The 18,469-nt window shown below is 42.6% G+C and overlaps 1 protein-coding gene across 1 annotated transcript; it reads left to right on the forward strand.

Annotated features, from left to right (window-relative positions):
• Positions 1 to 13,462: 13,462 nt before the first annotated feature.
• On the forward strand, positions 13,463 to 16,588 carry LOC110534223 (transcription factor Sox-19a). Its single transcript, XM_021618947.3, has 2 exons — positions 13,463 to 15,054; positions 15,333 to 16,588. Exons 1-2 carry the CDS (start codon positions 14,408 to 14,410, stop codon positions 15,643 to 15,645), a joined length of 960 nt encoding a protein of 319 aa, XP_021474622.2. The 5' UTR covers positions 13,463 to 14,407; the 3' UTR covers positions 15,646 to 16,588.
• The last annotated feature ends 1,881 nt before the right edge of the window (positions 16,589 to 18,469 follow it).

An 18,469-nucleotide genomic window follows, 5' to 3' on the forward strand; every position in this document is an offset into this window, starting at 1 on the left:
TAATGTGTTTGTTTTGCCAGTTATTTATCATGTTAATATAATCAATAGCTATGTTTCCATTAACTTGTCCAGTGATTTTTTATTTTTTTTGTCGACACTAACCAGGTTTTCATCCAACCTTATTATGCGAGTAAAGTACATGTTGCAGAAAAAATGTCATGACAGGCCTGATGGAAACAGAACATTCTCCGGTTAACTTTCCAAATGCAGACAACAAAATACGCTAGACAAGGTGGGATCTTTTAGTGTCTACCAAATAACCATCATATTGAAGTAAACTTGGGTGCCACGCGATGACGTGTTGTCCTCCCACAACGACTCATTGGGAAAGTGTGCAGTTTATTAGGCTACATATGAAATAAATGACGATGAACTTCACAGGGTGGTGAAAGTGCAATGTGATGAGCTTGATGCTCCTCTCTCTTGGGTCTTTTTTTTTATTCTGGTTACATGATCATCGATGCTTGGCTGCCGTTTGACAAATAAAAATAATATTGGTCTGCCAAATTCCATCGATCCAGGCAGGATCCACTGGCTGTGGCACTCTTCTGATGAGTGCACCCGGAGGATAACTGGCAGCACGGTTGAGGAATCGGTATTCAAGGGAACATGGCTGAGAGCCGGTGGGAGTGACACAGGGAGGCCCTCCCTCGAAGACAACCTAACCGGCTCAGTGACGCCGCGGTGTCCAATACCGTACGATTGGAGGCGAGAGGAAATGCGGAAATGGATCAGCCTGGTAACTCAACGTATAGGGACGCAGGCCTTTGGTAATGGCAAGACCAGCAATACATGGCTGGCTCATTCTCAGTGGGATTCAAGCAAGGCCAGTACATCGAAGGGCTTAAGTTGACGGCCAACATTTATCCCACCCCGGAGATGCTTGCAAGAGGAAGGCCAGAGAGGGATTCCTCATTGCAGGCGCTGTCCAGACCCCTACGAATCTTGTTCACACATCCTGGGTCGATGCCTGTCGATCCAAGGAGCCTGCATAAATAGGCACAACAAGGTATGTGACCTATTAGTAGAAGCCGAAAGCAACGGATGGAACGTTATCAAGGAGATAAGTTTATTTTCACAGAATGGGAAACTGAGGAAACCAGACTCATGAAAAAAGCTGCAGCTTTGGTGGTCAATGTTACAGTGCCATACGAATTCGCCTTTGACACTCTTGAGTTGGCTAGATCTAAAAAGATAACGCACCATCTCCATACTGCCCCAGAAATCCTAGAAAAGTTTCCGGGAGTCCCGGTAGGGACCAGGGCCATGTGGCCCACTCGTAACAACCAAGTGCTGCGACACATGGAAGTATAGCAGTCCCAAAGGGCAGCCTTCGCAAAGCTGGTAAGCCAGAGAGTCCTGCTGTACTCCATAGATCTGCTCGAGGAAAAGGCTTTGAGTGACGAGGGTGCTTAAACCACCCGAGGCTACATCAGGTCAAGTGTGTTTGACATTCCTTGGTACTCCTGACAACGAAAACCCCTACCACGATTGGGAGACCACTTTGGCGGTCGTCAGAGCAAGGGGGCACTCTGACAATTGTGCAGGCCGAATGAGGTAAACAAGGGATGGCCTGGTAATGAAAGTGCCTTCTCTTCCGCTCACAACACACAGCCACCCAAACAGAGACGAACACAAGGTAAGGTGTGAAGGGATGGAGCGGTAACAAGTATCCTACACACACTCATATCGGCAAAGCTCAAACCTTTTCTTATATAGTACCAGTCAAAAAATGTGGACATCTACTCATTCAAGGGTTTTTCTTTATTTTACTATTTTCTACATTGTAGAATAATAGTGAAGACATCAAAACTATGAAATAATACATGTGGAATCATGTAGTAACCACTCTTTGACTTGATAGCAGCATTGCACACTTGGAATTCTCTCAACCAGCTTTACCTGGAATGCTTTTCCAAAAATCTTGAAGGAATTCCCACATATGCTGACCACTTGTTGGCTGCTTTTCCTTCACTCTGCGGTCCAACTCATCCCAAACCATCTCAATTGGGTTGAGGTCAGGTGATTGTGGAAGCCAGGTCATCTGATGCAGCACTCCATCACTCTCCTTCTTGGTCAAATATCCCTTAAACAGCCTGGAGGTGTTTTGGGTCATTGTCCTGTTGAAAAACAAATGATAGTCCCACTAAGTGCAAACCAGATGGGATGGCGTATCGCTGCAGAATGTTGTGGCAGCCATGTTGGTTAATTGTGCCTTGAATTCTAAATAAATCAGACAGTGTCCCCAGCAAAGCACCACCACACAATCACACCACCTCCATGCTTCACGGTGGGAACCACACATGCGGAGATAATCTGTTCACCTATTCTGCGTCTCACAAAGACACGGTGGTTGGATCTAAAAATCTCATATTTGAACTCGTCTCACCAAAGTACAGATTTCCACCGGTCTAATGCCCATTGCTCGTGTTTCTTGGCCCAAGCAAGTCTCTTCTTATTGGTGGCCTTTAGTAGTGATTTCTTTGCAGCAATTTGACTATGAAGGCCTGGTTCCCGCAGGCTCCTCTGAACAGTTGATGTTGAGATGTGTCTGTTACTTGAACTCTGTGAAGCATTTATTTGAGGCTGGTAACTCTAATGAACTTATCCTCTGCAGCAGAGGTAACTCTGGGTCTTCCTTTCCTGTGGCGGTTCTCATGAGAGCCAGTTTCATCATAGCGCTTGATTGTTTTTGTGACTGCACTTGAAGAAACTTTCAAAGTTCTTAAAATGTTCCGCATTGACTGACTTTCATGTCTTAAAGTTATGATGGACTTTTGTTTCTCTTTGCTTATTTGAGCTGTTCTTGCCATAATATGGATTGGGTCTTTTACCAAATAGGCCTATCTTCTGTATACCCGCCTGACTGATTGTCTCAAACGTATTTAAAAGGAAAGGAATTCCACAAATGTAAGTTTTAACACGGCACACCTGTTAATTGAAATGCATTCCAGGTGACTACCTCATGAAACTGGTTGAGAGAATGCCAAGAGTGTGCAAAGATGTCATCACCCCAAACGGTGGCTACTTTGAATAATCTCAAATATAAAATATATTTAGATTTGTTTTTTGGTTACTACATGATTCCATATGTGTTGTTTCATAGTTCTGATGATGGCCTTCCTGTGACATCGGGTGCTGTAGGTGTCCTGGAGGGCAGGTAGTTTGCCCCCGGTGATGCGTTGTGCAGACCGCACCACCCTCTGGAGAGCCTTGCGGTTGAGGGCGGTGCAGTTGTCGTACTAGGCTGTGATACAGCTCGACAGAATTCTCCTGAATGCCCTTACCTCCTCCCTAGAAGGTTGACTGACGGTCAGTCTGCAAGTAGTCCAAAAAATGAATAATAGTCTACCCGGCTATGTGGCGCAACCGAATGACAAATTGATGATATTGAAAGGAGACAAGCCCCGTTTCGCTGGCGCTCCTCATGTCAAGTTAAAAAATCAAATGAAGTGGTGTAAACGGCAGGTAATATGACCCTCTTGAGGTAGCCAAATGGTGACACACTGCTATAAAATGGCCAGTGGAGCGGAAGCTGGTCTCGTGTGTTATTTTTTTCATTCATAGAAGTCATACAGTGGGGCAAAAAAGTATTTAGTCAGCCGCCAATTGTGCAAGTTCTCCCACTTAAAAATATGAGAGGGCTATAATTTTCATCATAGGTACACTTCAACTATGACAGACAAAATGAGGGAAAAAAATCCAGAAAATCACAATGTAGGATTTTTTATGAATTTATTTGCAAACAAGCAAGATTTCTGGCTCTCACAAACCTGTAACTTCTTCTTTAAGAGGCTCCTCTTTCCTCCACTTGTTACCTGTATTTATGGCACCCGTTTGAACTTGTTATCAGTATAAAAGACACCTGTCCACAACCTCAAACAGTCACACTCCAAACTCCACTATGGCCAAGACCAAAGAGCTGTCAAAGGACACCAGAAACAAAATTGTAGACTGAATCTGCAATAGGTAAGCAGCTTGGTTTGAAGAATTCAACTGTGGGAGCAATTATTAGGACATGGAAGACATACAAGACCACTGATAATCTCCCTCGATCTGGGGCTCCATGCAAGATCTCACCCCGTGGGGTCAAAATGATCACAAGGGCGCTGTACTGCAGCGCCAGCTGCGCCATCAAAGTCCCTCTTGTCTCATCGCGCACCAGCGACTCCTGTGGCGGGCTGGGCGCAGTGTACGCTAACCAAGGTGGCCAGGTGCATGGTGTTTCCTCCGGTGCATTGGTGCGGCTGGCTTCCGGGTTGGATGTGCGCTGTGTTAAGAAGCAGTGCGGCTTGGTTGGGTTGTGTATCGGAGGACGCATGACTTTCAACCTTCGTCTCTCCCGAGCCCGTACGGGAGTTGTAGCGATGAGACAAGATAGTAGCTACTACAACAATTGGATACCACGAAATTGGGGAGAAAAAGGGGTAAAATTCAAAAAAAAAAAAAAAAAAAAAAAGGATCACAAGAACGGTGAGCAAAAATCCCAGAACCACACGGGGGGACCTAGTGAAAGACCTGCAGAGAGCTGGGACCAAAGTAACAAAGCCTACCATCAGTAACACACTACGCCGCCAGGGACTCAAATCCTGCAGTGCCAGACAGAAGTTTTCTAGAGAGCATTTGGATGATCCAGAAGAAGATTGGGAGAATGTCATATGGTCAGATGAAACCAAAATATAACTTTTTGGTAAAAACTCAACTCGTCGTGTTTGGAGGACAAAGAATGCGGAGTTGCATCCAAAGAACACCATACCTACTGTGAAGCATGGGGGTGAAAACATCATGCTTTGGGGCTGTTTTTCTGCAAAGGGACCAGGACGACTGATCCGTGTAAAGGAAAGAATGAATGGGGCCATGTATCGTGAGATTTTCAGTGAAAACCTCCTTCCATCAGCAAGGGCATTGAATTTGAAACGTGGCTGGGTCTTTCAGCATGACCATGATCCCAAACACACCGCCCGGGCAACGAAGGAGTGGCTTCGTAAGAAGCATTTCAAGGTCCTGGAGTGGCCTAGCCAGTCTCCAGATCTCAACCCCATAGAAAATCTTTGGAGGGAGTTGAAAGTCTGTGTTGCCCAGCAACAGCCCCAAAACATCACTGCTCTAGAGGAGATCTGCATGGAGGAATTGGCCAAAATACCAGCAACAGTGTGTGAAAACCTTGTGAAGACTTACAGAAAACATTTGACCTCTGTCATTGCCAACAAAGGGTATATAACAAAGAATTGAGATAAACTTTTGTTATTGACCAAATACTTATTTTCCACCATAATTTGTAAATAAATTTAGAAAAAATACTACTAATGTTATTTTCTGGATTTTTTTTCTTCTCATTTTGTCTGTCATAGTTGAAGTGTACCTATGATGAAAATTACAGGCCTCTCTCATCTTTTTAAGTGGGAGAACTTGCACAATTGGTGGCTGACTAAATACTTTTTTGCCCCACTGTATGTGATGAAAGTAATTGAGTTTTTTTAGGAAGTATTTGTAATGTAAAACCGATTAACATTGATAAAAATAGACTAAGTCAAAAAGGCAAAAATGCAGGGGCACAACTTTCACTGGGGATGGGGGAACATGTCCTTCCCCACATTCTGAAATATGCATTTTTGTCATCCCCCCCCCCCCAGTTTCATCATTGGGTTAACGGTGTGCTTTAGGACCATGCAGATGCCTCCGAGCGGTCAGGTACGTTGTTTGGAGTGTTTATCCATTTTTAGTTTTTTTATGTCACCCCAATTCTAATACCCTGCAAAAATGTATTTCTGTGGATTGGATGGAAGAGGTCCCTGGACCAATAACAGTTGGTTGTATTCATGCAAGTCATATTGGGTTATATCTATTGAAGTATATGTAACGGATGTGAAACGGCTAGCTTAGTTAGCGGTGCGCGCTAAATAGCGTTTCAATTGGTAACGTCACTTGCTCTGAGACCTTGAAGTAGTGGTTCCCCTTGCTCTGACTGTTTAATTAAATCAAAGCATTGCGAAGGCCCGAGGTGGGTGTTGACGCGATGTGATTTCTGCCCAGTGCTCTGAATGTCAAGTGAAGAAATTCAATTAAGCGCGGGTAAATGGGGGTAGTAACTATGACCCTCTTAAGGAGACCTTAGCCCAGGATGATAGTAAAAGGGGCAATAATATACATTATAAGAAGGGGAACACATATATGAATGTAAAAGACAGTTGCAGGTCGGAGGGCCATCTTACAAAAGAGGTCCACTAGATAGGGCCTTACCCTCTAGAGTTTACAAGGAGAGGGGCTTTAAGCTATGAGAAACTAACCGTGAGAGGCACACAGGCACATAGAATGCATCATTCTGGTGATAATAATACCCCTCATGGTGACTAGATTCGAAAAGAGTGCAGGCCGAAGGGAGTAGACAAGTGGTCTATTAGATGAAGGCGGCTCGAACAAATCCCTGGCTCTGGCCAGGAGGAACATAGGTGGTTGTCAGCACATGGGGGCACTCTGACGCCGGTGCAGGTCGAAGGGAGTAAACAAGGGATGGCATGGTAATGAAAGGGACTTCTGCTCGCAACACACATACATCCATACTCACACATACAGTTGAAGTCGAAAGTTTACATTCACCTTAGCCAAATACATTTTAAATATTTTTTTCACAATTCCTGACATTTAATCCTAGTACGAATTCCCTGTTTTAGGTCAGTTAGGATTACCACTTTATTTTAAGAATGTGAAATGTCAGAATAATAGTAGAGAGAATTATTTATTTCAGCTTTTATTTCTTTCATCACATTCCCAGTGGGTCAGAAGTGTACATACACTCAATTAGTTTTTGGTAGCATTGCCTTTAAATTGTTTAACTTGGGTCAAACATTCCGAGTAGCCTTCCACAAGCTTCCCACAATAAGTTGGGTGAATTTTGGCCCATTCCTCCTGACAGAGCTGGTGTAACTGAGTCAGGTTTGTAGGCCTCCTTGCTCGCACACCCTTTTTCAGTTCTGCCCACAAATTTTCTATAGGATTGAGGTCAGGGCTTTGTGATGGCCACTCCAATACCTTGACTTTGTTGTCCTTAAGCTATTTTGCCACAACTTTGGAAGTATGCTTGGGGTCATTGTCCATTTGGAAGACCCATTTGCGACCAAGCTTTAACTTCCTGACTGATGTCTTGAGATGTTGCTTCAATATACCCACATCATTTTCCTACCTCATGATGCCATCTACTTTGTGAAGTGCACCAGTCCCTCCTGCAGCAAAGCACCCCCACAACATGATGCTGCCACCCCCGTACTTCATGGTTTGGATGGTGTTCTTCGGCTTGCAAGCCTCCCCCTTTTTCTTCCAAACATAACGATGGTCATTATGTCCAAACAGTTCTATTTTTGTTTCATCAGGCCAGAGGACATTTCTCCAAAAAGTACGATTTTTGTCCCCATGTGCAGTTAGTCTGGCAAACCGTAGTCTGGCTTTTTTATGGCGGTTTTGGAGCAGTGGCTTCTTCCTTGTTGATCGGCCTTTCAGGTTATGTCGATATATGACTAATTTTACTGTGGATATAGATACTATAGATATAGAACAGTAACAAGTATCACGAACACACACTCAAGCCAGCAAAGCTCATGCTTTCATACATTGGCTGAGGGTGCTACCATCCGATTCCCAGCCAAGTAATCCCTCTTGTGTTGCTCTCAGGTGTCTCAGAGTGCTGGACAGAGACCAGCAGTAGGAAAAGGATGCCCACCCCAGCTGAAGGATGCCGGATAGTAGCGCTATTCCTTGGCTCTCTCTTCTCCTGGTAAGTATTGCGTAGCACATTGATGACTAGATAGGTCGACTGATGGCCAGTCTGTAAGTCGGAAAATGATATTCAAAGGAGACAACCGCTTGTCTCCTTTGAATATAATCAATTTGCTCCTCATGTCAAAGTGAAGAAATTCAATGAAGCGGGGGAAAACGGCAGTTAATATGACTCTTAGTGTAGCCAAATGGTGACACACTGCTCTATAATGGCCAGCGGAGCGAAAGCTGGCCTCTTTTTTTAATTCATAGAAGTCATATGGGATGGAAGTCATTTCAAGTTTTAGGAAAGTGTTTGTCATGTAAAAACAGTTAACATTTGTAAAAACAATAGACCGTCACAAAGCCAAAAAGTCATTGCTGTAGATTGGAGGGAAGAGGTCCCTGGACCAATAGTTCATGCAAGTCAGTATTGGGTGAAAGCTATTGAAGTATAGGAAGTATTTTAGACATACAATTATAGAAAATGTATAGAAAAAATTGTATATTCATGAATGTATTATGGGTTCGAAGCTATTAAAGTTTTAAGGAAGTACACTTTAATTGATTGAAAATCACTATCGTAAATCACTATCGTAAATCACTATCGTAAATCACTATATTACAGTTGACTTGAGAGTTCTATGTCATGTGATTGTTTTTCTAGGTTCCAATTGCAATTTTAAGATGGTCCCTGCCATAGAAATGACTGTAATAGACTGAAAACAGAACGGAACCGAGAAAAGGGGTGTAGCTTGTTCACTATCGTCAGGTGATTCAGAATATTACATTTATTTCATCCTGTCATATTCTGTTAAAGAGGTATTGATGAGCAAAGTCTGCATCTTTAATATAAAGCTGACTTTACCGCAGTCTCATGAAGGAAGTTGGGTTGCCTGCTTCCACACCAGTTTCATGTCCTGTGACCCGCACATTGAATTTAAGGAAATCATTTTCGTTTTATTCTGTTTTCTCTTTTAAGGAGTATGATTATCCCTTCCAATTTAGGTTGCGCTGTTTCCAGGTCACGGAGTAGCACCTCTGTTGCATTGGCTGCCATGTCCAGACTTTCTGCTTTAGTTAAAAAGTTATCCACTTCAGCAGTGAGCACTGCCAATGATTCATTTAACATTTTTAGTGGTAGGTCAAGGGCAGAGGTAATCTCCTCATGAACAATCTCTGGTATAGTAGAGGACAGCTCTTTCTGTTGTCTGGTGTTGAGAGCCTCCATGTTCCCACAGTTGAATTGTGGACAGACAAATTCTAGCTGCTGGAGCATAATAGACCTGATAGTTATTTCTTGTCACACAATGAATGTCCAACACCTTAATATTTTGTTTAGTATTAGGAAATAATACATTTTAGGAAATAAGTCCATTAATTCATGGTAATTTGCAAAAGGAAGCCACGATAAGGCCACGCGTTTCAATGCATGCCAACGGAACCGGATGTCAAAATTCGAACATATACCCTACATGACCCTATATGACCAAAAGTTTGTGGACACCTTCTCGTCGAACATCTCATTCCAAAGTCATGGCATTAATAGGGAGTTGGTCCCCCCTTTGCTGCTATAACAACCACTCTTCTGGGAAGGCTGTCCACTAGGTGTTGGAACATTGCTGTGTGGACTTGCTTCCATTCAGCCACAAGAGCATTAGTGAGGTCAGGTACTGATGTTGGGCGATTAGGCCTGGCTTGCAGTTGGCGTTCCAAAGGTGTTCGATGGGGTTGAGGTCAGGGCTCTCCAGTCAAGTTCTTCCACACAAATCTCGAAAAAACATTTCTGTGTGGACCTCGTTTTGGGCAAAGGGCATTGTCATGCTGAAACAGGAAAGGAAAGGGCCTTTCCCAAACTGTTGCCACAAAGTTGGAAGCACAGAATAATCTAGAATGTCCTTGTATGCTGTAGCGTTAAGATTTCCCTTCACTGGGACTAAGGGGCTTAACCCAAACCATGAAAAACAGCCTCAGACCATTATTCCTCCTCCACCAAACTACACAGTTGGCACTATGCATTGGGGTAGGTAGCGTTGTCTTGGCATCCACCAAACCCAGATTCGTCCGTCGGGCTACCTGATGGAGTGATTCATCACTCCACTCTACTGCTCGAAGAGTCCAATGGCGGTGAGATTTACACCACTCCAGCCGACGCTTGGCATTGCGTATGGTGATCTTAGGCTTGTGTGCGGCTGCTAGGCTATTCTACCGTCAATATTTGTCTATGGACATTGCATGCCGATTTTATACACCTGTCAGTAACGGGTGTAGCTGAAATAACTAAATCCACTCATTTGAAGGGGTGTCCACATACTTTTGTATATATAGTGTGTTTTGTGGAAAAGAGATGTTGTATGTTTCTAAACGATGCATCATGCTGCCTTGTTGACAACATGACCGAGCGGTGCAGATTACTCTTAAATTTGAAAAGGGTGCTCCTCCCTCACTGCTTTTACCCATTTACGTCACTGGCTATAGACCTGTGCACTGCAGTTCAGCTTAATCGATCTCCCTCAATATGACCCATATTAAGAGATGTAATGATCCTGTTTTTTGGAACATCCGAATGGTCATGCAGGGGGGATTTATTGCATAAATAGTGGGGCCATGAAATAATTGCATTCTTGTCTTGTATAAACCCATATATTTTGTATTCAGATGCATTCTCGGATTGTCTCTAGGACTAGGCAAATGTTGGCTGCATTTACACAGGCAGCCAAATTCGGATCTTTTCCCACCAAATTGGTATTTTGACCAATCAGATCAGCTCTTTTGACAATAATTTGGCAAAATTTCAGAATTAGTCTGCCTGCAAGCATTTTAAGATTTCTGCTCAAACATAGTTAACAATATTGATGTTGTAGACTAGCTGAAACATAATGAAACAACAGCAATTATCATACAAATGTAGTCTAGCTGAAATCATTTTTACAGAAACAATGTAAAAAAAAAAATTCTACATTGTATTCTGCTCTATGTAAGTGGGGATGTCTTTGATTTAATAAAAATGTTCAGCTTCTTTGGATATTTGCAGTTGGAACTGATTTGATCACCACAGAGTGCACTTAATCACATTTGGTTCATTGAAATGCGCAAGCAGTATGCTTGACCAGTACCATTTTAGGGATAGAATGTAGAATGTTACTGCTTGTTTGACATTACACAGAGGAAAAACAAATGTATTATGACAATGGAGTTTTCAATGGGAGGCAGGTAGCCTAGTGGTTAGAGCGTTGGACTTGTAACTGAAAGGTTGCAAGATCAAATCCCTGAGCTGACAAAGTACAAATCTGTTGTTCTGCCCCCTGAACAAGGCAGTTAATCCACTGTTCCTAGGCCGTCATTGAAAATAAGAATGTTTTCTTAAGACTTGCCTAGTTAAACTAAGAATAAATAAATACCTGTGTCTGCCACCAGATGGATTCCAAATACTGTCCAATTTTGGGTGCCTTCCATCCAGTGTTGCTGCTTCACTCAGCAGTGCCTATCCTTCAGGCATTTAGATTTTAAAACATTATAAATCACGATTTATGTTTAAATGCACCTACAAAAAAAGAGAGATGGACCCAAGGTGGTAGATAGGTCAGAAAGACTTTGAACAACAGCTTTGTCTCAAGAGTCCTTTGCCTCAAATCTGTCATTGCCAATCTCTGTTTTTTTCTTATGTATATAATGCTAGAGGCTTTCAAATCTCACCACCTCTGTCTTGTCGGTATTTTATTTGCCCACTTTAATGTTGAATTGATTGTCACCACCACAACACCAGGAAGGTATTTGTGAGTTAGAATTTTTACAAATTTACATTGTTTTACTGGACTAGTTACTAATGGAGTTACTGACAGTCATAAAGTGGATCTGGTGAATAAGTCCATGTTTTTCTGAAATTATTTTCTAGTATATTTCTACAATTTGTATTATCTCTGCTGTGTGTCTTTATGTTTGTCCGGAATAGGCCTAAGTGCTCTTTAGAAATGTTGTAGGTCTATAGGCTACAGCCCCCTTTAAAGATCTCTCAGCGTGTCAATTGAACAAATCTACATGAATCAGAGTTATTAGAAGCATGTCAGCGTCCTATTTCTTATTAAGAAACAAATCCTTGCCCTTTAAACTTTTACAGTTGAGAATTGGCATCGAACAGCCTCTTGTCATTCTCACACACGGTTCCTGTTATCATTTCATCACTTTTCCTTATGTTATTAAATGCAACCAACCTAAACCAATGTATACTTCTCTGGCTCAGTGTAGGTGGTCATTCCTCCAATTCCACCCCCCCCCCCCCCTCTCTCCGGTATCCATCCTTCACTATTTCTCTCACCAAGATTGGCCTCCCAACCGTGACCCCCCAACCCCCCATTGGCACCCCAATTGTTGGTAGAGCAATTGTGTGTGCGGGAGGCTCGTAAAGGGCCCTGCCTGGGTTCCCCTGCCCTGTGACGGATAGCTGGGAGACCGCAGGGCCCATTTACATGAGAAGAGCCGGAGGAGAGAGCGATGAATAGAACGACTTTCAATCTGCTTGTCTCTGAGGACTTTCTCTTCTAACCACCAACCCCCCATCACCAACCTTTTGTTTGTGCTACTCTCTGTTTCTTGGCCTCCCTCTCTTTCTATCCTCTTTCTTCTCCTCAACCTCTCCACTTCATTTTCCTTTGCCTCAAATCTGTCATTGCCAATCTCTGTTTTTTTCCTATGTATATAATGCTAGAGGCTTTCAAATCTCACCCCCTCTGTCTTGTCGGTCTTTTATTTGCCCACTTTAATGTTGAATTGATTGTCACCACCACAACACCAGGAAACATACATGTATTTCCTCTATTTCCCTTATCTTCTACTCACAAAAAGAATGACCCTGGCACAATGGGAGAGGCATACTCCAAGTACAAATAGTCAAATAAGTTGCAGAATGGCTATATTATCTTGGTCATTGGAACCTGTCCAAATAAATTGGTTAGTGGCTTTGTTATTGTGGCCATTGGAACTAGCTAATCCAAATAGATTGGATAATGTATATATTATTGTGGACTTTCAGTCCAAATTAACAGATCGATCTCTCAACCAACCAAATCTCCCTGATGCTAAGGGGGACTGGTATTATTGTGCACATTGCGGTCTATTTAAGCAATAAGGCACCTCTGGGGGTTGTGGTATATGGCCAATATACCACGGCTAGGCTGTTCCTAGGCACGACACAAAGTGGAGTTGTGGTATATTGGCCATATACCACAAACCCCTGAGGTGCCTTATTGCTATTATAAACTGGATACCAAGGTAATTCACCAGTTTATAGTTTTTGTTATATTTGTCATTATCCCATTTGATTATATCACTCGAACATTCAACTTGTATCACACTACTCAGTGCTTGAAGTGGACTGAAATAGTAGGTGCCAGCTAGTACTCATTTTGGGTGCCGGCCCAGTAGTCTTTATAAGTAGGTGTCAGTAGTCATCATATTTTATTGCCTGTATTCTATAAGAGGTGCCGGTACACCTGTGGGCACCAGCTCAATTCAAGCACTGACTCTTAATCCTGCAAAGCATAATGAATGAGCTATTTACTGATTGATGGCTATGGGCAAACACCTAGCCCCCAGTGGAGGTGTAAAGTGGTGACCATAGAAACTAGAAAAAGGTGTAATGGGTAGCTACTAGTAATATCACACCTAGTCTCATTTTAGAACCGCAGGGAGCTGCTACTGGATAGAGGAGGCATGGACCATGCATGGGGTATATACTGTGAAATGGGTCTTGTTTTGTTGACATACTTTCTCTCTGAAAACATAAGCCTACCAGGCTTTTGACAATGGGATCCAATGGATTGTACATTGTAATATGTTATTAGGTCATTCAAATATGCTACAGATGTCATTCTGACATTACATTGATATGAAAAGCCTACACTTATTTTGATTACTGTCAACAAGTGTCATTAATGTGGTGGCCAATATTATAGAGAAAGATCTGAAATAAAATAATGATATACCTTAAGTAAATAAGAATGATGAATCTGAAAATGTAAACTCGTTTTTTAAGTTTCTATTGGAGAGAGAATTGGGTGAGGGGTTCCCTGCCTTCTCCCTCCCTTGTCTTAAACATGTCTGTTGGCCAATGTTATGGAGAAGCCTGAAACAAAAGTATTCTTTATCTTAAATTAACAAGAACTATATAATAAATTTAACAAAGTAAAGTTTGAAGTTTGCGTTGCAGAGAGAGAAGAGGGGCGGGGGGGGGGGGGGGGGGGGGGCTGCCTCCCTCCCTCCCACAGCGATTCCGCTTCTCTTCATATTCACTCAAGTGCATTCCAAATTCACCGCACCCCTTCTATAGTGATGTAAATGAGTGGGCTGGAGGGAGGGAAGTTAGGAGCAGATTTGCTTGTGAAGAAGTTTTATAATCACCAGCTAGCTACCAGTGGGATAGGGAGTTATTTCAAGAAGGAACTCTACAGCAGTATCTCTCTTCTCATTGTAGTTTAAAGGCCAGCATCTGAAGTCGTGAGTTGGTAGCAGGATGTTTTTGCGCCGATTTTGTTTCCATCTCTGACAATTTGTTTTATCATTATTGTTTTCAACTTCTGCTTGGGATGCTTGGTTGACATTTACACAGCCGGTGTAATTTTAAAGCTCTGTTCAAACTTTGTATATTTCGTTTACGGTAAATATGTATAACATTATAGAGCACCAACTCAAGTCCTCTGTTCCTTCACATCATCCTGGAACAGGAATGCCACCTGCGAACGGAGTAGGGGGGCACGAGGGCGGCCACACAGGTTCCAAATTACCGACAATCCAACCTGACCCAATGGACAAAGTCAAGCGGCCCATGAATGCCTTCATGGTCTGGTCTCGCGGTGAGCGACGAAAAATGGCTCAGGAAAATCCCAAAATGCACAATTCTGAGATATCCAAACGGCTGGGTGTCGCGTGGAAATCTCTAACAGACGCCGAGAAAAGGCCCTTCATTGACGAGGCTAAGCGCCTCCGCGCGGTGCACATGAAGGATTATCCGGACTACAAATACAAACCCCGTCGTAAAACCAAACCGATGCCGAAGAACAATACTCTAGCCGCCCAGTATCAGATGTCGGCCGGTAACCACCTGCTGAGTGCGTCCGCGGCTCAGGGACAAGTTGGAAACCCCAGAATGGACGCATATGGCTGGGGCCACACAGGGGGCTACACTGCGGCGATGCAGAGCGAGGCGCTCGGCTACAGCCAGCAGCTTCACCGCTATGACCTGTCAGCACTTCAGTATCAGTCCAGCATGGCCCAGGCCCAAGCCTACATGAATGGTGCCAACGCATACAAGTGAGTCTAGATTGTTACTTTTTCTATGATTTTAATGGCTGTCTACAGTTTATTCAGATATATTTTCTTTCCAATGTACCTGGCAGTTATAGGCCTAAACTGTTTTTGGATATACAAAACCCATGGCGAGGTGGTTTTATTGGTGCTAATAGTCTATTTCCATCTTGTCCATTTATTTTTGGTCAGTGACCTTTTTGTGACTTTTTGAAGTCAAATAGTTACTCTCATTAGTTTGTCTCAATTGATCAGTAACCCAATCTCTAATCTCTCTTCCTCAGCCCCATGTCCTACAACAGCAGCCCCCAGCAGGTCAGCCCAGTGATGTCCATGATGAAGCAGCAGTCTGATGGCCACAGCATGTCCCCATCCCCCACCGGGCCCCACAGCCCCCTCCAGCAGCACCACCACCAGGCCCACCAGCAGCACCAGACCCAGCGTGGTATCCAGGTCCAGGGAGACCATCTCAGGGACATGATCAGCATGTACATGCCTGGGGGAGATGCCTCAGAGGCCCAGAGAGGGTACTCCGTCTCTGCAGCAAACATCCAGCAGCATTACCTGGGAGGGTCAGCTCCACTCACCCACCTTTGAATTCCCTCTCACACATCTCTAAGCTGAACTCACTCACCAACTCGCACACCTCTGAACTGAGACATTATACTGATTCAATCAACCGTGTATCATGTTGGTTGAAGTGCTGTCGACTCCCTTCCTAACTCTTGTTGGTCCCTTATCCACATCTGACCTACAGGGTCTGACACTGTTATTGTGGAAGTCCAGTAAGATGGATGTTGGGAAACAACGTGATCTGACTTGATATGCTGGCATTGACTGGTGGCAGCCCAATGGGGTCAGTAAATGTGCAGGGACTGAAGAAAGAAAATAATATTCATTTTAATACAAAGATGAGATCCCTCACTGACACAGACAATATTTTGTGACAAGATGACGACGTCGTCATCATTGGTCGTTGATTGGTTGAGTGGTTTCAGTGTACATTCCAGTTGGAATGCCTTGATGGTTATGAGTGATTCCAAACCCCAGATATTGTCCCATTCTGCTATTTCTCTAAACCCACCATCTAAAAGAGTATTAATGACTGCAATGGGAACTCGAAAAGTTGAAGTGGAAGTATGACATTTTGTTTTTGTGAATTCTGAACAAAATGGCTTCGACATTGACAATCTCAAATGTTTCTCTCAGACAACTGCCATTTCTGTATCCGTTCAGAAAATGAATTTACCTCTAAATGGGTCTACACGCCCTGTAATTTATATAAAAGTTAAATAGCAGTTGGTTTTTATTTCACAACTTTTTGAAACACAACTGAACCGATATTTGAGGATTTTTGTTATTGTTTAGTTTAAATCGATGCTGCTTTTCTGAGGTTTAGGCCTTATTTACCATTGTGAAATGTATTGAATTCATGTTTTATTAATACCCTTATAGTAAGGGTATTGTTATTTCAAGTCACTTGACAAGAACGATGTAAAAAAAAAAAAAAAAAAAAGGTAATAAAGTGTTATTATTTTTCTATTTTCTACTGTCACATAATGTGCCTATGATAAATTCCTAAAACTAACACCATTTACATAAAACATAACTGAAGTCTTCCAATGCAACCGTAGAATAAACTCAAGGCCTATATGATTTAACATGGAGATAGTCTAAACTTTCACCAGGCCTTTGCCCGCTTCTCTTTCCCAACAGAAAAGGAGAGTGGAAAGCCATCCAACTCCCGAGCATAATTACCCGTTTCGGTAAATCTCATTGTTCCCTCACTGCTTTAGAGCATGCAGGTGCACACAGTAAACCGTGGTTCTCAGCGTGTCTTATGGCTGGCTTTGTCCTCTTTTCTCTGGGTGCCCCATGGGGCAGAAAATTAGCGTTGCATTGAGTGCCCCTTCTTCCTTATCCCACAGTCCAGGCTTAACCCTTTCCCTGCCCCTCACCATTCTCATGGAAATAAGGTCTGCCATCACATCACTGACTGACTAGTCGAACTAGGCTAGGGAATGTCGTAGGGTAGGACATGGATTCATATTAACGGACATCAACACACTTTTGTGACAAAACCATTTCCTTAACTGAAGACAAAGTTAGTTTATTTGAAAAAGATTGTCTTAATTGGGGCAACTAGGAACATGTCAACTAACGGAGTGTGATTCTGCATGTAATCTATACTCTTGGAGGAAGGGGGGGTCCACTTTTCTGAAGAAGTCTCTTAGCAACCAGCAGTCTTCCACAGGTTGTTGTTACCAAGGGATACCCCTGTCACCAAACTACCCCCTCCAGTTAAATGACTATGCCATTCCATAGACACTCTTGTCCTCTTCCATCATAGCAAAAGACCTCTAAATCTACCAACCCAACATTCGTTTGTAGATGTAAAATTATTTAGGCCTAGACAGCACAATACAAAAATGTTATGATATGCAATTGATAGTTAAACATTGATCTGTGAGTCTCGCAAACAGATGATGTTAAAACACAATGTGTGTGTAAGGGGGTATACGGTTAAGATCTAGACAGAAGGCATTCATATCTGCTCTCAATTTTTTTCTTCATATTTGGTCTGTTCTTTCAAATTAGTGCAAAGTAGAAATTGTGCAAAAAATATTGAATTTTAAAAGCCTGTTATTTACCTTGGCAAGTCAGTTAAGAACAAATTCTTATTTTCAATGACAGCCTAGGAACAGTGGGTTAACTGCCTGTTCAGGGGCAGAATGACAGATTTGTACCTTATCAGCTTGGGGCTTTGAACTTGCAACCTTCCGGTTACTAGTCCAATTCTCTAACCACTAGGCTACCTTGCCTTTTAATATAAACCACATGGAAAAATTCAATATGTGATTTTTTTAATATGAATAAAGACTTGCTAAAGTGCCAAAATTCTGCATTTAGACATGTCCCTCTGTGCATCCTCTGATTTCTAGGAGGATTTTAACCCACCTTAACACCAACATTTCTCCAACTTTTCACCATCAATGTAAAGCCCTAGTTATCCTGTGGCTTTGACCTAGTCATTTCTGATGATTATTTTTTTAATGTGATCAGTGATTCATTTTAAAGGTCAACCCTGTTACATGAACTGAACATCTAATTTTAATAATGTTAAATATTCCTTTTAATTTATTTTACAAAAGAAGCTAATAAGTGTTAAGCAGGTGAGCTGGTTCTACTCTTTTTTATTCTTTTTTTTTTGTGGTGGAAAACTGAGTGGGTCGAGCGTAACACGTCAACCCTGTTACCCATAGACAGGCTAGAAATGTTTTAACAATGTGTTTTTTTTTTGGTGAAGCTTGCATTCAATTGCCCCTCCCTGTTGCATTACGACAAGCTTCCATTCCCCCTGTCACAAGGGGATTCATGGCTGATTTAAGATGAAGTTATCAACCCTGTTAATATATTTGGT

Source organism: Oncorhynchus mykiss, chromosome 10 (genome assembly GCF_057628025.1).
Source record: "Oncorhynchus mykiss isolate SJ-2025 chromosome 10, ASM5762802v1, whole genome shotgun sequence".
NCBI classification, from domain to species: Eukaryota; Metazoa; Chordata; class Actinopteri; order Salmoniformes; family Salmonidae; genus Oncorhynchus; species Oncorhynchus mykiss.

Excerpts from the sequence above, each read along its gene's own strand:
- LOC110534223 (XM_021618947.3), top strand. The coding sequence starts at position 14,408 with ATGTATAACATTATAGAGCACCAACTCAAGTCCTCTGTTCCTTCACAT. Across the intron at positions 15,055-15,332 it reads AATGGTGCCAACGCATACAA|CCCCATGTCCTACAACAGCA; the intron begins GTGAGTCTAGAT and ends TCTCTTCCTCAG.